The sequence below is a fragment of the Panthera uncia genome, chromosome E1, assembly GCF_023721935.1.
Source record: "Panthera uncia isolate 11264 chromosome E1, Puncia_PCG_1.0, whole genome shotgun sequence".
Classification (NCBI taxonomy): Eukaryota; Metazoa; Chordata; class Mammalia; order Carnivora; family Felidae; genus Panthera; species Panthera uncia.
In genome coordinates this window covers 44,613,773-44,636,512 of record NC_064814.1, presented here as the reverse complement: position 1 = coordinate 44,636,512, position 22,740 = coordinate 44,613,773, and the positions used below count along the sequence as shown (strand labels likewise).

The following is a 22,740-nucleotide window of genomic DNA, read 5'->3' as shown; positions in this document are numbered from 1 at the left end:
CCTGAAGATGCAGTCACTCCTTTGTGGTGGCCCCAGGAGTTTCACTCTAAATATAGCTGCGGCCCATTCACACTGCCACCCAGCTGGGGGAGGGTGGTGCTGTGGAACAATGGGGCACACACAGAGCCCCCCACACCTGTATGGAAGCTAGCGGAAGGCAGACACTCAGCCCTGGCTCCTAGCTGTCGGAGGCAGGGTGGGAGCCACTGCACTACCAGGCCAGGGGCACGTTCACGCCAAGGCAGGAAAGCACATCAGCCTGCAGAGCCAGGCAGCCGCCCGCCCTACTCGAGCCATTCCAGAGCCCGCTCCAGCTTCTCCACAAGCTGTGGCGCTGGGTCTCCAGTTTGCTGCAGCCACTCTCGCCTCCCTGGCTCCTGCAGCGTCCACAAGGTCCCGACCTCCTACAGAATGAACCCATGGGCTGTTGGCTGGAGCAGCACCCTTAGGCTAGTACTGCTTGGAGCAAACCCAGAGGTGTCATGCTCACCCCGCCACTCCCTCTCCGTCAGGAAAAGGCACACCTCCTGGGCATTCTCAGAACGAGAGTTACCGGATAATATCCAAGTCGGATTAGCCATAAGATGCCCTCCAGCTCTGAGATTCTGTGATTGAGTTCATCGAGCGAGGTATTGTTGAAGAAACTATAGGAAAAGAAGACCATTCTCTTTGAGCTCTTTACAGTCTAGTTTGAAAATAAAATCAGTCCTCATAAAACTATAAGAAGCAGCAAGCAACTCATCCTGATCATAACTTTTTTGGGTGGTTTTTGGTTTTTGGTTTTTGTTTTGGTTTTCTTGTTTGGTTTTTGTTTGGTTTTTGTTTTTTCTGATTGTAACTTTTGAAAAGAAAGCAGGCACACGTTAAGTTCTGTGGCACTGACTGAACATCCAGAGAAGGGATCCTAAACGGAGACTTCCCCATGAGCACCCACCCTACATGACGATGTTTATCATGCCAGGGGTTTACCAGCCCCTGGTGCTGCCTGCTCTCTTTTGATAGCAAATGCAATATCTGTTCCCTTTGGTTTCTGTGGCTCGAGAAGGAACTGCCTGCCTGCACTGTCAGTGGTTATCTCACCAACTATTCCCATTTTTTATTTCATTTCCATTTTTCCATTTTTCATTTTTAAAAAAGCTTTCTATGTCATTAAAGAAAAAAAGACAATAAGAGTACCATGAGTCTTATCATCTTATCACAGAAGTTAACAACCCTGTCTCTCTCCCCTCCCCATCTCCAGCTCTGCTCCCGAGTGGTTTCCCCAGATAGTTACCCTCCTGGATAATCTAAGAGGTGAAAAATGGAGCTGGTCAGGAGGAAGGGAAACTGACACTTGTGAGGTTATTTATTCATGTATCAGGCATTTTCCTAGATACTTTCACATACAAAATGAGCACAGAAATTTGCTGTGGCACAGAACTTCTTGTTTCTGGTGAAGACATTGCTCTGGCCAGAGAGGCCCAGGGATAAATGATTCCATCACCCAGTAGAGGGACGGGAGCAGCCACACTCCCTGTGGAGTCCTAAGCAGAAGGAAGACTTAAGAGGGCCTTCTCTCAATGTGGCTCTGCTTCGTGACTTGGGTTCTTCAAGTTCCACAGCTCCTGTGTGAGCTAATTGCAATACCTTTTATTTGTAATTCTCAGTGTCCCAATTTTCAGTGGGTCAGCATCCCCAAAACATCCCCACAGTCTAGAAGGAACTTAACCTATAAAGAGCCCTTCTCCCAAGCCTGTTAGCTTCCTCATTAGATGTTACTATGGATTATCTCTTTCCCAGTTCCCCACTGCCTTGCTCAAGGATGCTCTCATACCTCAGAGAAAGTTGGCTACTTAGCACCTTCCAGAAACAGAATTGAGTTCTTTTTTTCCTTCCACACTTGATGACAACTCGGTTCCTGCTACCACTGGTGTGATTCAAAGTGTCCGTGTTTTCCTTGGGTTCCCAGTTCATTATCCAAGGACCATCGTGGCCCAACCTTAGCTGCAACGAGAAGGGTTCCAGTGGACCTCTCCTTCCGGGTCAGCACACTTGACTCCAGGCCAGGGCCAGTCTGTCTGAATCACAGCATTCCAGTTGAGCCCCCCTCACCCCCACCAGAGGCTTCTGCAGCTTTTTACTCATACAAACAAAAATAAATCTCACTACCGGCCTCTGAACTCCACAGCAGCTTGCTTCCCCCGTCTCCCCAAGCGTCCCATGGCTGTGAGTGGGGACTTGGCACTCTCCCCACCGACATCACTTTTTCACTCCCTGCGCATCCTGTGTCCTTCTCTCACCGTGCGACCCAGAGATCGGAATGGGACGTGACGGCCGGCACAGGCGCCGTGCACAGCTGCCAGGAATCTGACGGGTAAAATCTGGAAAAGTTAGGAGGGCAAATGCTAAACACACACACACACACACACACACACACACACACACAGCACCACTCAGAGGGCCGGAAACACAGACACCCGCAGAAGAGGGCCTGCAGACTCCCGGTCCCTCTTCCGTCTGCCATTCTTTTGAAAGGTACTGGGCCAGTCTCATGACCCAGGTATGACACCCCCCAGAGACCCACAGGTACCCCAGGAGAAGGGGGAGCAGCTTCATTTAACCTCCTGAGACTCCGTGAGGGCATGTGGGGAACAGGAAGCAGTTGTGTGGTGACTCACTAGGCAGAGCCAGGTTAAGGGAAGTTGTCTGCGGGCGTCCCTGGGACCGGATGATGGCAGCACAGCTCCAACCACCCTCATACAGCTTGACCCCACCCCACCCCTGGGGAACCAACGAGGTTGCCACCTCCCTGAGAGCCCGCACGGCCTTTGTTCACCTTTCTGGCCCTGAGCCAGAGGTCTGAGAACTCAGACAGTTAGAGCTTCCCTGTACCCTGCTCCTAGGTGTTTCTTCCGTCCTGTCATCAGAACACACAAGCAGGCTCTTAGCCCTTGGCCTCCCTTGGTCACCTGGCTTAAAAAGGCCAGCTTTCTAAAGGTGGGATGGTTCAGGGTCTCGGGAGCTCATTATTGTTCACGCAGGGTGAGGAATGGCAGCCAGGTCCTCTTCTTTAGAGTCAGAGCAGAGCTGGCCTATCATTTCTGCAGGCAGGAAAACTAAGATGTGAAGAGTCTCGGTGGGGCGGTGGCAGAGATCTAGTGCTCAGGTCCCTGAGCCCCTGTCCTCTTCCCAGCCAGGTCTCTGTTCTGTTCCTTCTCCTCCAGAAACACAGAGATTTGGGGGCTTGTGATACCAGGAAGAATGTTCCTGGAGTGGAAAAGCTGGATAGAGAACAACAAGATCTGGGGAAATGAACAGCTGGAATGCCGCCGCTCCCCATGAGGAGGAAGAGTAGAGCCCCTGTTCTTCTTCTTTTTTAATTTTTTTTTTTTTTTTTAACATTTATTCAGTTTTGAGAGAGCACAAGCGGGGAAGGGGCAGAGAGGGAGACACAGAATCCGAAGCAGGCCCCAGGGTCTGAGCTGTCAGCACAGAGCCCGATGTGGGCCTCAAACTCACAACCTGCGAGATCATGACCTGAGCCGAAGTAGAATACCCAACCAACTGAACCACCCAGGCGCCCCCATTAGAGTGCCTGTTCTTACAGAACACCCGAGCCGCTAAATAGTGGCCTATGTTAATTCGATATGAAGAAAAAATAAATTTTTTAAAAAATGCCACAAGGGGAGTTTAGTGGACTGGGTATCATCGTGCAACTGGTCACCCCACAGGGAGGGACTGCCACCCGAATCCCCCGAGAAGATGGCCGGCAGCAGGGGTGCTTTCCCCTGCTGAGGCGACAGCAGCAGGATGACTTCGTCAGACTGGGCCTCTCAGCTGCGTTTCTCATGCCTGCCTGTGGCCTGTGGCCTGTGCCTTCCACCAGCTGTGGTGGCAGTGGCAGCAACGACTTACTCATAGGAAGAGGTCCCCAGTAGGTCACAGAGAAGCCACCCCCAGCATTCAGAGGCATGCCCTTTCAGTTTTACTGTCGTTGCCAGTGAAACCCAAGCACCTTCCTCCCTGACTGTTAGCGGCCGGGGCCAGCACTGTGGGACCCGGCTCGGTTGGCACGCACACCAGTCCCCCTGCTCTGAGCCTGTGTCTGTGTCCTTGCTGGTTGGTGTGTGGCAGAAGATCAGGAGAGGGCGGGACAGGGCTGGGACCTGCTGGCCTGGTCCCTGCCAGATTTGTGTCGGTGCCCTCCTGCTGTGCACCCAGGGAGCACACCGTCTGGGCAGATGCCAGCAAATCATTTTGCTTCTTGGCCATGGTCCCCACAAGAGGAAGCAGCACAATAGTGACCATGTTCTGTAGTGACAGACCCAGGGCCTATCTCAGAGGGCCGCTGCCACTCGGGGCTGTGTCAGACTTGAGAAAGTCGGGCTTTCACAGATGTGCGTGGAGCGTCCCTGAAAGATGTGAATGTCCATCAGACAGACAAGCCTCCAGGCCATGTGGTCTTCGAGGGGTGGTGCCCAGACCACTGGTGCTGAGTGAGTTGGTTTTTTAGCGGCGCACAGGAGATGCTTTGGCTTTTTATTGTGCAAGTATAGCTTGCACTAGTAAACTTGATAACCGTGGTTATCATTGCTTAAGAAGAGGCTAAGCCAAAAATAGTTGCCTTAAAGTCAGTTTCATGAAAAAACACCAAGTAAATAATCATACAGGTTGTGCAGAGCAGCGGCAAAGGAGCACAGGTAGAACACAGGACTGATGTTGAGGAAACACTGCTGCTGGGCGGGGGGCGGCTGAACTCATCAGCCTGGGTGTTGCTCTCTGTGAGCATGTGAGTTGGGTCCAAATCCATCACACCGTATGGACTCCTGCTGCTGTGGGCATTAATAATTTGTTGTCAGCATCACTGTTTTTGTATAGCCTTTGAGTTTAACCTTTGTTTTCTGGCCATCCAGTGAAATAAACTGAAATAACAAATGCACTCTATATAAAGTGTTCGCGCCGAGCAGTACCCCTCTATATGCTGCCTAGGTAATGTGTGTGAAACCACTTTCCTATCCAGGGAAGCTGACTCCCCCTTGGTGATTTTTAGCCCAGGATCTGTCTTTCAGAAACCTGTAACTTTTAATACCATCGGGGCTTTCTCTGGCCGAGGCAGGGTTTTAGTCACACGCTGTTCCTCAGGCCATCTAGTCTGTGTTGATTGTTATTGCAGTATTTTGCCCAGTCCTTGGGCCCGTCCCTCAGGCCTGACAGGGACTGGCTGTCCCTCTGGAGCGGGGAGAGTTTCAGGAGGCAGGATGCTGACACACTGTGTAGTCAGGGCCCTGGCTCGTCCACCCACTTGCCTACTCACTCTGGCTCACTCACCGTTCTGTGTCCCTGTAGGCTGTCCTGGAGGACCAGAGTCAGATGAGGCAGATGGAGCTCGAGATCAGACCCTTGTTCCTTGTACCAGACACCAACGGCTTCATTGACCACCTGGCCAGTCTGGCACGGCTGCTGGAGAGCAGGAAGTACATCCTGGTGGTGCCCCTCATCGGTGAGTCAGGCCTGAGCAACCCTGCACGTGCGCAGCAGCCCCCTCTACACACATGTCCCACGGCCCGGGGGGCTACACAGGCAAGGGAGCCCCGCGGCGTGCGTATGACAGGATTTGCAGGGAAGTAGGGTGTGCGTGGGGCAAGGAAAATTGTTTAATAATCAGAGCAGCTCAAATTATTATGGCTGATCCATGGCTTAAACTGCTTGAGCAAATGGACTCCTGTGTCCCAGCAACCAGAGGCTGCATGAGCCCAGCCCTTGTTTTTATCCTTATAAAGCTTGCAGTAAAACAGCAAAGCTGGTTCCCGTTATTGGTAAACACTCAGCCCTGGCAGATAACGGCAGTGCTGCTGGGTGGTCTGGCAGGGAGGCTGGGAGGATTTTGAAGTGGTTAGATGCCTTTGGTCTGATTGTCTTGTAGCTTTTCATGATCATTCTGTTGGTTCGAGGTAGCATTCTTCTGGCCGGTGTCACCCTAAGGCCAGGCTGATGGAAACCCTCCAGAGCAAGCCCTTGGCTCATGCCTGTGGATTCCTGCCACTTGGGCCCTTACCGCTGTCTGGTCACTGGTGCTGGTGCAGGGTCAGCATCTCAGGACCCAGCTAGCTTGCTTCCACCCTCAGGCCAGAAGAGCCCAGCTGGGCTGTCTCCAAGGGACTGTCTAGGCACTGTCTTAGTTCTTGGAGCTCTATGGTGGGTCAGCCTGAGGATGGGCTGTGGGCTCTGGGTGCCTGGTATCCCTGATAGAGCTCATATAGCTGATGGCCATCCTGTGGAGGGAGAGGGCCTGGAAGGTGACTGGCTTTTCAGTGTCCCCTTCTCAGCAGCTGCTGGGAGCCAGTTCGGGATCCTTGTCCTCTGGAAAAGCTGCCAGACTGGCAGTCTGCCTGCCAAGCCACCTCTGACATCCATGCCAAGATGTTCCATTGGGCCTCCCCTCCTAGTCCCAAGTGTCTTAGTGCCAGATGAGGGTGGAAACAAAGGGCAGGAAACATCCGCCCCTGCAGAGGCTATAGAACCCTGGGGGGTTGTGGGAAACACGTTAGCACCACCTGAGAATGTTGGCACTGAAGCAGCCCTCGTCCCGCCTCCACCCTCCCTGTCTTCCTTCCCCCTCCCCATGTGGCCTGGCCAGAACCTCTAAAACCCAGGCCTTTAGACCTAAGGGAAGGCTTTCTGTTCTTCAAAAGTAGAGCAGCAAGACCATCAAGTTTTTCCAGCTTTCCCTCTTCCCTCACAGCGTCCTGGGGTGGGGCGGCTATCAGGATAACATGTCTTCGTGCTTTCCTATCCAGGAGAGTTTTAGGGGGAAGAAAGTGAGTAAGTGGTCACTTGTTTTGCTAATGGTCAGGAAATGGTATAAACTGACAGAGGTTGCTGACATCTCAGGAGCCCCCTAAGACTTGGAAGGAGCCTCAGACACCATCCGAGGCTAGCAGGGGTTTTGGTCACCAGTACCGTCTGTGCCCCTACGGTGTGCTCAGGCTCCTTGTCCCTGAGGGATCTCACGGAAGGCAGAGCTTCAAGACCTTGGCCTTGAGGAGCTTGTGGTTCAGTAGGGAAAGCCAGATATGGTAGGGAGGGAGCAAATATATGAGAAAACCCATAGGAGAGGGACACATGTAGAATAAATTGATGGCCCCCGTAGTTACTGGGAAATGACAGCACCACTACGGCAGTGAGGGCCAGCCTCTTTGAACCTTCTTCAGCTGGGCAGGGCCCTGGAATCTCAGGAGCTGTAAAGAGCACTCCTGTTCAGTGAGGCTCCCTCAGTGGATTCCCGCCCTGTGTCCAGAGCACAAAGGGTTAAGCAGACAGCTTTCCCTGCTTGTTTCATGTGCTCTTTAACCTGCTCCTGCTCCTTAGGCCTGACCCTAGCATCGAGAAGCCCCGCCTGGTGCAGAAGCACAAACAAGCTTCCCCTTTGAAGCCTGTTTAGTTTGGAAGCAGGAAAGGAGATTTTGGGATGGAATACCAGTTTTTCGTGTTTGATGTTCTGTTTGCCGTACCATACACCCGTCCACCACCACTTCCCAGCCTCAACCATACATTGTGTGGACATGTAGCAGCCTCAAGTTGCTGAAAGCGTGGGCATTGTGTGTGTGTGTGTGTGTGTGTGTGTGTGTGTGTGCGCGCGCGCGCATTCCCACATGGGCCCTTTCCAGAAAGTGTCTCTGAATACCCAGACAGTGAGTGCCAGGCTCACCATGGAACAGCATGCTCATGCCGACTCCCCGAGCCATGAATCATTGCACTGAGGAGAGGCCTCAGACCCCAAACTCTCCCGGAGCCCCCAAGGAGTGCATATTTCCCACTTGACCTCAGGCTTTTGGCTGGAATTTTGGAAAGAATCTTCACCAGAAAATGAAGCCGTGTCCCAGACACATAGGCAGGCAGACACATACACACACACACATACACACACACAAACACGTGCAGTATCAGCGGAGTGTCTGTGCCAAGGGCATGGTTTGAGGGAATACCACGGCCCCTGCAAGTAAGGCCGTGACTGTTGCTTCCCACTTGGTGACCTGCCTACACTGTGCCAGGGGATAGTGTGTAGAACTCTGCCCCTTGTGAACTTCTGTGGTTGGGGGTCCAGGTTGATGAGGGGGCTGCCTCTTGACCTGTAGCAGCTACCCTTGCCTCTCTTGAGAAACTCTTTCAATTTGATCCTATAACTAAGGAATGTGATGGAGGGGCCAGGTTTCTTCTTCTGAATACAGCAGCTCCAGAAAATCCGTGTAAGTTCCTTCTTGGAGGAGGGCGGGGCCCGGGGGAAGGCGCAGAAAGATAGAACTCTGTGTAAAGTCTGGGACACTTCTTGCCTCCCAAGTTCTCCTAAGCATCATTGGAAGACTCCTTTGGGCAAGATGGATTCTGTGGTCTGGGAAGGGGCTGGCTGGGAGTGAGCCTAGGGAGCTGATAAACTTGTGGAACTATGTCTCATCAGTGATCAATGAGCTGGACGGCCTGGCCAAGGGGCAGGAGACAGACCACCGGGCTGGGGGCTATGCCCGTGTGGTGCAGGAAAAGGCCCGGAAGTCCATCGAGTTCCTCGAGCGGCGATTTGAGAGTCGGGACTCTTGTCTGCGGGCCCTGACCAGCCGTGGCAATGAACTGGAATCCATCGCCTTCCGCAGCGAGGACATTACTGGCCAACTGGTAAGACCTGTGGCAGAAAGGGAGAGCCCACAGTCTACCTCAGAACAGGGTCTCCGGGAAGTCAGGCAGCTCAGGCAGCCTAGGCAGCTGAGGGGGACAGCCACCATTGAGGCCCAGGAGGGGCAGTTCTGTGTCCCCTAGATCACTCTTGGCACAGTTGGACCCAACCAAGCAGGGCCTTGACGTGTATGGGAGGGACTCCGGGATGTGATCCTCCCCAGGAACCCTAGAGGCAAAAAGTATACCTGTGCCACCTCCGAATGGCGCCCCCTCCTGCCCAATGGCCCTTCTCACACTTTCTTCCTCCAGGGTAACAACGATGACCTGATCCTCTCCTGCTGCCTCCACTACTGCAAAGACAAGGCTAAGGACTTCATGCCCACCAACAAAGGTACAGCTTTGCCTCTGCCTCAGGATCATCCACCCCCATGCCCTACCATCCTCAGCCCTAGGAAAGGGTTCCTCCACCACCAACTCTGGCCTGGGAAGTTTGATAAATCAGAGGTCAGATTTGATGCAAGCCTGAGGCCAGACTCTGGAAATCCAACTTCCCTGTCACAGCTTCCCCCACTCCCCGGTGGACCCTGGGCCAACTAGGGGTGGACCTAGCCCAGGAAGCAAGGCTCTAGGCAGGGAGCTTTCCCACTCGGCATGGATCCATTTCCTTTCTTGGGTCCTCAGTGAGTTCTCTGACAGCAAGAATGTCTTTATGATTCAGTGTAGCTTATTCTGGCCATGGTCTCCTGAGCCCAGCCCTCTGCAGCTCTGAGAGGACAGTCCCCAGTGGTCCCTGGGGCCCACCTCCCTTTTCTTGGCCGTGTTCACACTCTCAGTTCATCCCTGAATGTTTGCCCTCTGTCAGGCCGGTGACGGAGGTACTTTCCTAGTGAGTAGTGGGCCTTCTCTTCCTGTCTCGGTGTCATATGCCATCACACTTTGGGGGCAGGTGACAGCTTGAGGACCGAGCCCTCAGCCCAATTTTCAAGACCTCTTTGGTGACTGGAGTCCTGTCTTTGGCCCAAAGACCCACCTTGGGATGCTTTTCCAGGGGCTTGAGCACCTCATTCTCAACCCAGAATGCTTTCCTGCATGGCCCCTCGGAGTCAGCAAGGCTCAGGTGTTTTCTGCTCCTGGCTTCCAGGAGTCTGATGTTTCCTCCTAGGATGTCCTAGCTCCGTGTCTACAGACTTGGTCATTCTTACCACTTGGTCTCTGTCTATGTATAGGTAACTACATCCTATCCTTTTCCTTTAGCCGTTGTTGCTCATCTCCCTTCCCTGTTCAGTTTCCTACCCTGGCTTCCAGACTAGTCGGGGCACTGTCTTCTCCCCTGCTGCTCCTACCCGAGTCTCTGCACCAGGGGCTGGTAATGAACCCACAGGTGCTGTTCAGAGGGGTCCTGCCATGTGGCTTGTACATTCTGGCCCTCAGAGCCAGACCTGGAGCAGTGAAGTGATCAAAAGGAGTCCTGGCTGAACCAAACAGGGGAGCTTGTGTTCTGCTCCCAGGCAGCTTCCTAGAGGGGCACCTTCTGAGAGAGAGGAAGGCAGGACTGCAGGCCTTGTTGGGAAGTGTAGTTCAGATACTGCTGCGGCCCCACCCAGCCTCAGAGCTGTTTCTTTCTCAGCAGAGACAAATTTTGGCTTTCACCCTACTAGTCTCTCCACCCCCCACACACACTTCACCCTAAACAGCCTACAGGAACCCATTGCCATCCTGGGGACCGCCCCTATCAGAATTACATCAGCAACGGCTAGTGTAATCAAACCCCATTTGTCAGTGTGAATTCTTAGCAGATTAACTTGTCAGATTCACAGAGAAACCGTCACTAAATGTTTATGTGTAAACGATGTTGAATTTTAAAATCATGTGGATTATGGCGGATGGGGCCTGACAAGATGACAGTCTCTGGTTTCTAACAAAGTGAAGTTACCAGTGTCAAAACAGAGGATGTTTATTGTTAAAAATGTCTGAAAGTATCCACAGAAACCCCTGCAGACCCCTGCCAGCAACGCAGGGCCTTAGTCAACTGACCTAAGGTCTGGGACTCTCTTGGTCCGAGCCCCAGGGCAGGAGCGGTGGGGCTGCCTTGAGCAGCCAGCTGGGAACCCCACATTAGCACAGGCCAGCACCACCATGCCAGAGGGCCCAGGCCCAGGCAGTTGAGCTCCAGCTCCAGGCCTCCTCTCTGCTCAGGCGGCCATCCTCTCCCCATCTGCCCACCGCAGCCCCTCACCTCCCACCCCTCCTCCTTCCACCTCTCCCCTCTGCTCACCAGCGTCCTCAGCCTCTCCCTCCCTCTTCCCCCAAACTCCTCCCAGGCTGACGGCCAGTTCTCAGCCTCCCTGCCTGGAGCTGGCAAGCCTGAAACCGTTCAGGTCTGACCTGGACATTTGCGATTGCCCAGCCCCGCCAGCCCCCCGCAGTCAGCAAGCCCCGCAGGACACTTCCTGTGCCTCACTGTCTGCCGGACCTCCGTCAGGAAATACCCAGCCTGGGACTGAGGGGTGGGCCTGCCACCAAGCGGCCTGCCCAGGGGTGGGGATGTCACTTGTGTGGGTACTTGGCCCTGGTTGAATCTCCCCAGTACATTAAGAGGTTAGGAAATTAGGGGAAGAGAGGTAGTGGAAGACATCTTGCTAAGAGGTCATCTAAAAAGAACAAAGGCTGCCTGTGCTGATATAGAAAGAGCTTTAAAATATGTAAAATTTGAATAAAGTAAATATGGCTAGTATGATTATAATGTAGGAAAAAAGCTTATGTAACAAGTATACGTACTCACACGTGCATAAAGAAATCCGAAAGCACGCACAGATCGAGCCCTCGGGAGCAAGACAGAGACACATGAAGGGAGACAGCTGGATGGATGACTGTGACTTTTCCTTTCCTTTGTCCTCTTCTCTACTGTTCAAGGTTCTCACCATTTACGTGGATTACTTTCATGTAATGGAGGAAATCATTGGACTCTAGCTCAGGGCCACCTTGGCCGTGGCTCTGCCAGGGACCCTGGCCCTCCTTTCCTTAGAGCTCCCCTAAACTAACCCCTCTTCTCACATCTGGGAGCCTGGATACACTGTGGATCCCATCTTGAGCTTTCTACCTCTTAATACTTAAAGCATTGGCCCGCTAGCCTTGGAGGGAGAGGATGTGCAAAAAAGAGAGTAGTAATTGTGAGTCCAGGACCAGCCATACAGTCAGAAGGAGTAGAAGGAAAGGGGCTCCTTCTACCCCTTCAGTTCAGCATCCTGGGAGAAGGGTCTGTGGAGGCCAGTGGCTCAGGCAGATCTCTAGGCAGGAGGCAACACAGCCCTGTGCTGGAGGCGGGGGTCTGAAGCACAAGGCCAGCGCTGGCCCAGCATGGTCCTCTCTAAGCCGATAGGGGAGGGGTACCCTCAGCCGATTGCGTGAGGGAAAGACTTACAGAAGGGCCAGGAAATGACCGGCCCTGACCCCTACGGGACCACATCCCCCCCCCCCCCCCACCCTCCAGAGAGAGGAGAGGCAGCCTGTGCCTCTGCCTCCTGCCCTCATTGAAGTCCTTCTGCTCTCTCCTGCCTACAGAGGAGCCAATCCGGCTACTGCGGGAGGTGGTGCTGTTGACGGATGACCGCAACCTGCGTGTGAAGGCACTGACGAGGAATGTGCCTGTGCGGGACATCCCGGCCTTCCTCACGTGGGCCCAGGTGGGCTGAGAGGGCCGCATCGGGGTCTCCCCCCAGAACCATTCCTGAGAGGCCACCAGGCGCCCAGTGTAGCAACGAAGATGCCCACGTGCCTGAGCCACCAATCCACCCAGACAATAAACCATCCTCTTCCAACCCACGCCGTGGCCGTGCTGTGGGGGAGCTGCTCCTCACAGAGCCCCTCCTGAGGGTCGGGCGGAAGCTGCTGGGACCCTCCTGGGCTGCCAAGATTTAGCAGGGAGGTGGCTGGCTGCAGTGACAGCAGGTGGGTGAGCCAGATAGGCCACCCATGGTCTCAGCCTTTCTCCCTCCCCCTGTCTAGTTCAAGGGCTGGGGGAAGGCCTTCTCAGCACAGGGACTCAGACACTTTCTCAGCTGGAGATAGGGTAGGGGTTGCATTTCCATCAGGTGCAGGCGAAATGACGGGTCCCTTCAATCTTCAGAACCCCTGTCCTGAATGTGTCCCAAGAGGCTTTGGTCATGCCATGAAGAGAGTGCCCAGGGTGTGTGTCTCTCTCGGAGGCCTAGATTCCCCTAGGGACCCAGGTTGGGTTCTGGACACTAGATCCCCAACAGCAGCCCCTAGGCCCCACCTTTCCTACCCCTACCCCCAAACACACATCCATCCTGCTGCTCTTCCTGTCCTTATCCATCTGAGTCCGTTACACTTTGCCACTCGTTTCCCCTTGGATGGTCATGGGTCTAGAGGGAGAGGACATATGGTCTCAGGCTCATGCTTCCTGGGTGGCCTTTGCCTGCTCCTCTCCCTCATTGGCCTTCCTTTTGTTCTAGGTCCCATTTCATGAAGTTTCTTCAGACTTTTCTCAGTTCCTCCCCCCCCCCCCCTCTCTCTCTCTCTCTCTCTCTCTCTCTCTCTCTCTCTCTCTCTCCCCTGAATCCTCCCCTTGCCCCCCTTCCCTTTCTGGTGATGCCTCTCACCTCCCTGATCCCCTCAACTTCTTCACCTCAGGTCCTTGCCATGGGGGTTCCCACTCTGAATCTTCCTCCTCTGGTACCTCCTCTGATACCTCTTCCTTCTCTGTGGCAGGACCCTAATAAAGTGTTCCTGCCCAAACCTTTCTCAGGCCCCTGCGCTCTGAGAAACTTCCAGGCTCCTACAGCACCGCCTGAGGGTAGGATGGGCCAGTGCCTGAGAGGGGCATTGCCAAGCCTGGAGTTTTCACCCTTTCTAGCTTTGCCCTAGAAGAACTTGACACAGGGGCCTTTTGGCCTTTGAGGTTTTTGTTGCCTCTTAAGCTGGCACCTGTGTCCAAAGCCTCACTCGAGAGGCTTCCTACTGGGAATGGGTTCTCCCAAGCCAGGGACAGGGATGAGAGGAACTTGGAGGAAGACAGGGCCTTGAGGAGGAGCCAGGAGTAAATTTTGATGGGACCAGAGGGGGAATCCCCCAAAGCTCCCTGTCTGGACTGTACAGCCTGGCCAGAGGATGGGAATGAAGCTGTACCCTCCCTGAGGCCCCAAGATTATACCTGAATAAGGGGGTACTGTGCAGGAGAGCCACCAGTGGTTCAGGGGGATGAGTGCCCCAGAGCCTCAGAAGACGGACTCTTTGGGGTACAGGGTCCCGGCCTCTCCTTTGATATCCTCTCCCCTGGATGAAGGCCAATGACTGGGTGGGTGGGAGACCTGTCTCTCCTTTCTGCCCCATTTGCAGCACTGGTTTTGTTTCCCTTAATAAATTTTTAGTTATGAACATGCCTAACTCTTGCCCATCTGTCTCTGGGATCGGGGAGGGAAGAAGGCGCAAGTTTCTCTCTGCACCTGTATGAGGGGGTGTGTCTGGCCCCTCCACCCACCCAGGTCCTTGTGCAGGGCAGAAGAGAGGAGCGGGGTCCAGGGTCCTTGGTTACTGCTTTATTGCTGTTTGGTTCGAGTATAGAAAATGGAAGCGGCTCTGGAAGAGCCTGTGTACAAGGTAGGAAATATACAAACTGGGGAGGAGGGAGCTAAAGAGACCACGTTCCAGCCCAGCCCAGCCTGGGCTCGAGGTGGGGGGGCCGCCCGGGGCGCATGCAATAAATATGGTCCGGGGCCCCAGGGGAGGGGGGAGGACACCGCAGGAGTGGGAGACCGGTAGGCCAGGGCTGTCTCAGCCCTCGGACTCCAGAGGGAGGGAAGGGTTGGCCCTGGGGCTAGTGCCACTTGTGCAAAATGAGGAACTTCACATTATCAGTCCCGGGGCGGGCGGGAGCGGGGGGGGCGGAGGGGGGGCCCTCCGGCCGGCTCAGTCCCCTCCCCACTCCCCAACTCTGCCCGACGCTCCGACCCCAGCAGGGAGATTCACAGTGAGAATGGGTGTGGTCGCAAGGGCCGGAGGTAGGGCTGGGAGCGCCCCATCAGTGACACCCCTCCCTCCAAGAGCAGCGCGGAGCCAGGGGAGGGGGCCAACGAACCACAGGAAGAGGCGGAGAAGGGCCGGGGGTCTCCTTTGGTCAAAGCTGATATCAAAAATATAAATCTCCCTTCCCCCATCCCACCCCCGTCCCGGGGTTTCACCCCCCACCCCAACCCCCGGGCTAAGGCACAAAGCAGTGAGGCCAGGTGGGGCCGCCGCCACCGCGGCGACGCTGCCGCTGCTACTACAGTTGTCCGGCGCGGTGTGCCTGCTCGCGGCTGCCGCCGCCGCTCCCTGGGGCCACGGGCCGGGGCCACGCGGCGGCGGCAAGTCGGGCCGGCATGAGGCGCTCTAGGTCGGGGAAAAACGGTCGATGGTCCGGCCGTCGGGTCCGGCGGCCAGGTGCGCTCCCTGGCTCAGCACCTCGGCCGCCTTGTCGGGGCTGAGGCCCAGCTCCGCGGTGAACTTAGCCAGCGGGTAGAGGCTCTCCAGCGCCACCTTGGGGTCGTGCAGGAAGTGCGTGGTCTGCGCCAGCAGCTCGGCCGCGGCTGCCTTGTCCTGCTGCTTCAGGCTCAGCTGTTCGGCCGTGAGGCGGGCCACAGCAAAGACGCCCTCGGGAAAGTCGAGCTTGCCCTTGCCGTCGGGGCCGGGGACGCCGGGTAGCCCCCCCAGACCCGCCAGCGCCCCGGCTGCGCCTGCCGCGCCACCCACGGCGTGCATTTTCATGTGGCTGATGAGGTTGCGTTGCTGTGCGAACTTGCCGCCGCACACCTGGCACTCGTAGGGCTTCTCGCCCGAGTGGATGCGCATGTGCTCTGTCAGGCGGTACTGGCGCGTGAAGCGCATGCCGCACGCGTCGCACGCGAAGGGTTTGAGGCCCAGGTGGCTGCGCATGTGGCGCGTCATGGTCCCGCGCTGCGTGAACTTCTTCCCGCAGATGGTGCACGGATAGGGCCGGGTCAGCCAGTGCGTCTTCTCGTGCTGCCGCAGCGTGGCCGGGTCCTTGTAGCTCTTGTCGCACGACGCGCAGCGGTAAGGCCGCAGCAGCTCGCCCAGGCCGCCCGGAGCCCCAGCGACCTTGTCCCCACTGCCTCCAAAAGGGGGCCCCAAGCCGGCGGCCCCCGCCGCTACCTCAGCCGCCTCGGCCCTGCCGTACAGCGCTTCCTCCTCCTCCACGTGAGCTTCCACGTGCGCATTCAGCTGCTCCGAGCTGGGGAAGCCCTTGCCGCACGGAATGCACACGTACAGGTTGTCACCGAAGCTCTCAGGCTCGCCATAGGCCAGGTGCGGGCATGGGTAGCCCTCGAGGTGGCCGCCGGGCGGGCTGGGGTCCTCGCTGCTGCCCGTCTCCTCGCTGCTGCTCTTGTAGTCGTCGCCGTCGCCGCCCGCGCCTGGCCCGTCCAAGCTGCCCTGGTAGCGCGGCGGCGCCAGGCCCAGTGGGGGTACCCCGGGCGAAGCGGCCGGGTCCCCGCCGCGCTCCTCGCAGCGCTCGCTGGGGGAGCCGCGCTCCCGGCCCAGCTCGTCGCCGTAGCTGCCCAGGCCTGGCTCGTGCTTCATCCAGCGATAGAGAAGGCTGGGTCCGTCGGGGCGGCCCGGGGGCTCGGGTCCCGGGCTGCCGCCGCCGCCACGGAACGGGTCCGGAGGCGGTACAGCCTCCTCCAGCTTCTGGAAGGGCAGCGGCGGCAGCGGTGGCAGGGCGAGCGGTGGCTCTTTGTAGGCTGCGGGGCCGGCGCTGGGAGGACTGTCTGGGCGCGGGGGCAGTTCGCGCTCGCCCGGCGGCCGCTCTGGAGGCGCGGAGCCCGGCGGGCTTTTCTTGGACAGGTCCAGGCCGCAGAGCGGGGAGCAGCGGCGCTCCGGGGCGCAGAGCGCCGAGGCCGGGCCGGGGCCCGAGGCGTACAGCTCCGCGCAGTGCGTGTTCACTGCGGCCTCGGGGCCCGAAGACGGCTCGGCGGCGGGCGGCGGCGGAGGCCCGGCTGGGGACGAGTAGCAGGCCTGGATGACGGGCGTGGCTGCCCGAAGGCCACGGCCTGGCCTCCCGTAGGGTGCATAACCGCCGCCGCCGCCCCCGCCGCCCCGCAGGTGGCAGTACTTGCCGTGGCGCTTGAGGCGCTTTTTGCACAACGCCACGAGGTCGGGGATCTGCAGGTAGCTGGCGGCGGCCAGCACGGCGCCCAGGCTCGGCTCAGCCCCCGGGGCCACGGCCGCTGCCGCCGCCGCCTCTGCGCCATCAGCCAGGCGGCCGGTGTAGATGAAGTCCAGCACCAGGCGGAACACCGCCGGGCTCACCATGTCATGGTCCAGGTTGAGCAGGTTGTCATGCACCACCAGGGACTTGAGGTAGGCGCTGCTGGCCGCCAGCACGTTCTTGTGCGCGCGGAAGAGGGCGTTCTGCACCACGATGATCACGTCGCACAAGAAGCCCTTGGTGCGCTGGTTGTTGAGCTGCAGCAGCAGCTGCCTCGAGTGGCCCGGCGCCTCCATCGTGTCCAGCATCGTCTGCCCAGCACACTCTCCTGCAGGGACACACAGCAGCCGGGTCAGAGCCTCAGGAGCCCCCGCTGCCTGTATCCAGCTGGGCACTTCTCCCCCACCCCCCACCCCCCCACCAACTTCCCCTTCCCCTTCCCCTCAGCTAGGCAGGGGCATCGAGCACCGCGGCCTGGGCACTAGCAGAGGATCGGCGGCCTCCTAGTGTGGAAGCCTGGGCCGGTGGCCTGGACCAGAAGAAGGCGTAGGAGAGTGGCTGGTGGAGAGGGGGCCAGACTGGCCTGCACACCCAGGCCCGGAGGCCACCGGGCCCAGGGGCTGGGTCCTGGGGACTTCCGAGGAGAAAACTGTTTGGGGGAAGTGACCCCTTCGGAGACAGTTACCCGATTTGAGGAAAATGTCCGCTTCAGGAAAAGTCATTCAGGGCCGAGAAGTTTGCCCAACTGGGATATTAGGGAGCCGAGTAAAAAGCGCCTCCCGCCTCGGGAGAAGTTGCCCCAGCTGGGGGAAGTGATCCAGTGGAGGGGAGCGCGGTGCCCGCCGTGGCGCCGCCTTGCCTGGGGGCTGTCAGGCCCTCAGTTGGGGCCGGGGCGCGGCCGCGGCGCGGGGAGCGGAGGCAGAGGCTGCCGTGGCGGGCAGAGCACGAAGGCCGGCCCCGGCGCAGGGAGGGCGTTATATCGGGGCAGGAGGCTGAGGCAGGAAGCAGGTGGGGGGGAGGGGGGAGCCACGCAGCTCCCAGGGGAGGGAGGGGGCAGCGCCCCGGGCGGGCACGGCGCACAGCCGGCTGCGGCCCTGACCCCGGCCTGCGCCCCACCCGCGTCCCGGCCCCGGCCTCGGCCTCAGCTCTGCATTCGCGGGCCCGCGCCTCCCTCCCCAGCTCCCTTCGGCCCCTTCTCCGCGGGAACTCCGCCGCCCCAAACTTGGGGAAAAGTTTCCTAACTTCAGACAGGCCGGGAGAAGCGCGCCAGCCCCAGTCCCTCGACTCTCAGCTTTTCCTCTCGGCCCCCAATTTCGGCAGCCAGGCGGCCCTGGGGCCTGGGCCGAGCCCTGAACTCCCCTGCCCGCTCGTTCGTCTGCCCACCCTGTTCCCCGCCTGGCCCGCAGGGCCTCGCGGCCCGTTACCTGCGGCCGCTGCCCGACCCGGCTTCCCTCCCCGTGGCGGTGGCAGCTCCTAGCCGGCGCCCCACCCGCCCCGCTGCCAGGCGCCGAGCTGTGCCAGGGCAGCGCCCCTGCCAGCCCCGCCCGCCAGCTCCCCTTCCCTTCGCCTCTCCAGCCCATGTGCGGGCAGAGTCGGCCCCGGGCCGCTGACCCCGCCGTGAACCCGGCGCAGAGCAGCAGCCCGGCGGTCCTGAGTCCTCTAGGGGCGACACCCGGAGTCCTGAACGCCAGCCGCGTTGGGGCGCCCGCGCCGGAGGATGCGCCCGAGGCGGCCAGCGCGTGAGGACCGGGCTGTCCGGGTCCCCTGTCCCTCCCGGTCCCGAGTCTGAGGACCCACCTGGGGGGCATGTCGGAAGCCCCGGGCCCGGCTGCCGGCGGATCCAGGGGGGACGTGGCTGCGCTGCGCTGCCCTCCGCCCGCCGGGCCCCCGGTCGGTCTGTCCTGATGGTCCGTCCTCCCTCCCAGGTCCGCGTCCTGGTCGCGTCTCAGCCCCGCCGCGCTTTCCGCACACTCTTATCTGGAGCGGCCCGGGCCAGCTCACGCTGCTGCAGCTATGGCGCCACCTCGCGGCCGTGCGAGGCTCTGCGCGACACAGCCGCCACCTCCCTCCCGTGCACCTGGGTTGCGAAGCTGTACCGGGGAATGAGGTCTACTCGCAGGTTCACCCCCCAGATGTGCCCACGTGAGAACCCAGGCTTCAGAACTTAGAGCCCCCACAAACTCTGGGGTTTTGAGCTAAACGCTCCCATGTACATATTTCTAGATTCTCACATTGCCTCGGCTTGGAGAAGTCCTGCCCACATGGAGGGGACACTGGTGACAGTAGATGGGGGGGGGGGCGGTTATAGAAGTCCTAAGACAAAAGAAGGTAGACAAGATCTTTGGAGGTTCTCCTGACACATTCCTGGATGGCACTGTCCATTTATACCCACCCCACCCCCCAACACACCCACCTTCACTCAGCCACATGAGTTAGGTACACACAGACAGCATAAACCTATTTGCACCCAGACCCTCTCCAGGCACTGACACCTGCAGGCACGCATGTTGGCACAAACACACACCTGCCCCCTTCTTAAGTTCAAGTCCTGGCTCTCTGGGATACTCAGGAGGCCGTCACATAGGGCCCTCCACGAGCCTGGGCAGAGCTAATCAGCCCCCCCTGAACTTGTAGGTTTCTGGAGAGACCCCAGGATATCCGACTGGGAATAGCTGGACAGCGCCTCTTGGTGGTCCCGCAGAATCGACCCCAGCCCCTAGATTCCCCGTGTGAGCCATTTTGAGGGACCTGCTTGCACTTGTCTCCAACACACTAACCCCAAAAGTGACAGCAGGGCCGGCAACCGGGGATCCCCGGGCAAAGTTCTGCACCCCACCGAGAAGGCCCGGTTCTTGAGGTGATGCCCTTTCTGGGAGGGAGGAGATCCTGCACTGGCGCGTGGGCACTCGCACGGCTACTCCGGAAGTGGCCCCGCGTGGCCCCGCCGCCGCACCGGGCCTGTAGTGAGTGCCGGGTCTCCACCGCCCCTGCTACGCCTCCTCCCTGCACCTTCTGACCCCTGCCCACACGTGGGGGGTGGGGGGGGTGGGTAGTGGGTCCGGGAGAACGCCTGCAGCTTCTGATTGGCTGCGCCTCTCTCAGCTGTCGCGAGCGAGAGGCTGGGACGCAGAGTTACCATAGTAACCGATGAGGTTCGCCCAGATCGCGTCTCTCTAAGGCCTTGGAGAGCTTAGCAACGGCCTAGGGCCGCTGGGCGGGTGGGTGCCGCGCTTGCCGCCCCTCGCGCAGTCCTCCACCCCCACGCCCCCGCCAGAGGTAGTAGCTGAGTCACTCACTGAGGGGCCGCTGGCACGGCCACTCGCGGTCCCTGACAGACACTAAGGTCTCGGGCGCCCCCCAGAGGCTCTCTTTCCTTCGCTGACATCTTCACGGCCTCGGGGCCATGGTCCCCGCCGGTCCTAAAGACTCCCACTGCGTTCTGACTCTGCCCTCACTCTGTTTCTACTCCGTGTTCTGGATCCATTTTATTCCAGTCCTCTCCTCCATCTCCCCACGGTCCCCTCGCTGGGGTTGCAGTGAGCTCCCAAGAATGAAAACGGTAGGTTCCGGAGCTGCCGCCTCTAGGGGAGATGGCCCCCGACATGTTGGCCGAGGGATGGATGTGTTCTGCACTGAGGTGGGGGGAATAATAAAAAGGTGTATGGATGGGGCGCCTGGGTGGCTCAGTCGGTTAAGCATCCGACTTCGGCTCAGGTCACGATCTCGCGGTCCATGAGTTCGAGCCCCGCGTCGGGCTCTGGGCTGATGGCTCGGAGCCTGGAGCCTGCTTCGGATTCTGTGTCTCCCTTTCTCTCTGCCCCTCCCCCGTTCATGCTCTGTCTCTCTCTGTCTCAAAAATAAATAAAACGTTAAAGAAAATTTAAAAAAATAAAAATAAAAATAAATAAAAAGGTGTATGGAGTGCTGGAGAAAGGCAGAAAGGCTCCTCAGAAAACCACTCTTTAAAGATGGGCTTTGATGGATGAATAGGAGTTCTCCCCCCAGGTAGAAAGGCAGTCCTGGAGAAGAGAACCACAGGGACAAAGGTTGGAGGCAAAAAAAAAAAAAAAGCAGGGGGGGGGGGGGGGGGGGATTCCAGGAGGCTAGATTCCAAAGGTTGTGCAGGACCTCTCCTGTAATCTTGAGGGGACCAGATCCTAGCCCCAAAAGGAGCCCCTCAGCCCAGTGTCTCTTTTGTGCAGTGTCCATTGTGCCCACTTTGATTTTCTTCAACACTCTCCAGGGATCCCCACTCCCTAAGTCAACTCATTGGCTCCATCCCTACCCTCAAGCTGTCCTTACATCTGTATGGGAGGATCTTACAGCCCTGCCACTAGCTTTGCTGTCTTCCTGTGGCCTTCACTCTTCTTCAGTCTTTGACCTTTCCCTCCCTCCCTAGTTTTTACCTACCCTACTAGCCTGGCACTGCTCCCCCGGCCCCCAATCCATCTCCTCCCTCTGAACACATTCACTCTCCAACATTTAGAACTTCCCTCAACTGATGGAGCCAGGATCATACATTTCCCTGTTCTTGTTCAGGGGAATTCTACCCCACATGGCATAGGCCCTTCCTGTCAACTCATACCTCCAGAAACTCTAACTCCTCCGGGAAGTGGTCTTGCCCCTCCACCCTCTGGAGACCTCTCTCTGCCCTCCAAGCTGCCGAGCCCTTGGTCTCCTTCACTCATTATAACCCTCATATGAGCTCTGCCAGTGCCCACAAATGGGTCCTAAATGGGGTCTGCTCGGGGCCAGGCTCTGAAACTGGCACCTCCGACCTGCCCTCCTCCCCTCCATTTGCTGAGGCTTCCTCTTCCACTCACCCCCTTCTCCTGCCACCTTTCCCACAGATCCCTCATGGAGGAACCCCTTGCTCAATTTCTGGGGGGTCCAAGCCACTTTCCTCAACTTTTGTGGGATCTCCAGCTCCTGACTGGTACCTGGACAACCCCCCTCCCCCGCCTCCCCAATAGGCCTTCCTTTCTAGGCCCAGACTCCTTCTAAAAGCTTCTGAAAGCCCTGGGCTCCTCCACTCTTCTTCCCTCATCTCCCGGACGCCACAGTTCTACATGCTGCCTTAGCCCCTCCTCGGGTGTAGCTTCCTCTCCTGTACCTCCTGCCCCAAGGTGACGGCACTGCAGTGGCCATGCGGGGTATAACGCCGCCGAGGGTCATCTTGCGACGCCACAGAGCCGTCGGGTTCAGGAACTGAGGAGTGGGAATGGGGGCTGCCCGGAAGGCAGGGCGCGAGGTGGGATTGCACCTCCAGGTGTCCCTGAGTGAATAAAGGAGTAACGGACCGTGCGCCCTCCCTGCACCATCCTCCAGCCGGCCCCCAGCCCGCAGTTCCGGAAAGTTAACCCTTTGTAGGCTGGCACAGGGGCCCGGGCGCCCCCTCCCTGTTCCTGCTTCCGTGCGCCTTCCTCCCCCTCCCAGCTCCCCGTCGCCTTGGTCCCCCCCCAACCCCCCGCCTTGCCACTATAAATAGCCCCTCTTCCCGTTTCCTAAATTCCCTGCTGACGTCTGCAGCGCGTCAGTGTGTAGGAGCCGCGGCCGCATGAATGAGCCGCCGCACGAGTACTACGCGCGCCTATAAAAGCGGCGGCGCCAGCCCGGCTGCAGGAGGCGAGCGGGAGCGGGCGCGACGCGGCCCGACAGGTAAGTGGGACTGACCGGCCGACGGGCTACCGATGGACCGATGTACGGACACGGACGGGAGGGCAATGAGGAGACCGGCAGGCGGCAGGTTGGAGGCCCCCTACGGGGTGGGGTTGGGAGCAGGGTGGGGGACGAGGATCCCCACGCAGCTGGTGGAGCCGGCCGGAGGCGTACCCAGAACCCCGTGCAGCAACCTGCCCGCGCCCGGATGA

General features: G+C 58.4%; 2 protein-coding genes across 4 annotated transcripts in view; one reads left to right on the top strand and one right to left on the bottom strand.

Moving 5' to 3' along the window:
• The window catches only part of SMG6 (SMG6 nonsense mediated mRNA decay factor), a 227,433-nt gene extending 213,390 nt beyond the window's left edge, over window positions 1-14,043 (top strand). For all 3 annotated transcript variants that reach the window (XM_049636759.1, XM_049636760.1, XM_049636761.1), the window contains 4 exons: window positions 5,326-5,479; window positions 8,435-8,646; window positions 8,956-9,037; window positions 12,208-14,043. In XM_049636759.1, coding sequence (XP_049492716.1) covers window positions 5,326-5,479; window positions 8,435-8,646; window positions 8,956-9,037; window positions 12,208-12,338 — 579 coding nt within the window. In that variant the 3' untranslated portion in view covers window positions 12,339-14,043. The remainder of the gene's footprint in view (window positions 1-5,325; window positions 5,480-8,434; window positions 8,647-8,955; window positions 9,038-12,207) is intronic.
• Window positions 14,044-14,158: 115 nt separating this feature from the next.
• HIC1 (HIC ZBTB transcriptional repressor 1) lies at window positions 14,159-18,750 on the bottom strand. The gene is made up of 2 exons (XM_049636764.1): window positions 18,668-18,750; window positions 14,159-17,198 (listed from the first exon to the last, which is right to left on the bottom strand). Exon 2 carries the CDS (start codon window positions 17,176-17,178, stop codon window positions 15,037-15,039), a length of 2,142 nt encoding a protein of 713 aa, XP_049492721.1. The 5' UTR covers window positions 17,179-17,198; window positions 18,668-18,750; the 3' UTR covers window positions 14,159-15,036.
• Between the last annotated feature and the right edge of the window lie 3,990 nt (window positions 18,751-22,740).

Bases quoted from the DNA above. Each gene is read 5' to 3' on its own strand.
- HIC1 (XM_049636764.1), bottom strand. From the start codon at position 17,178: ATGCTGGACACGATGGAGGCGCCGGGCCACTCGAGGCAGCTGCTGCTG.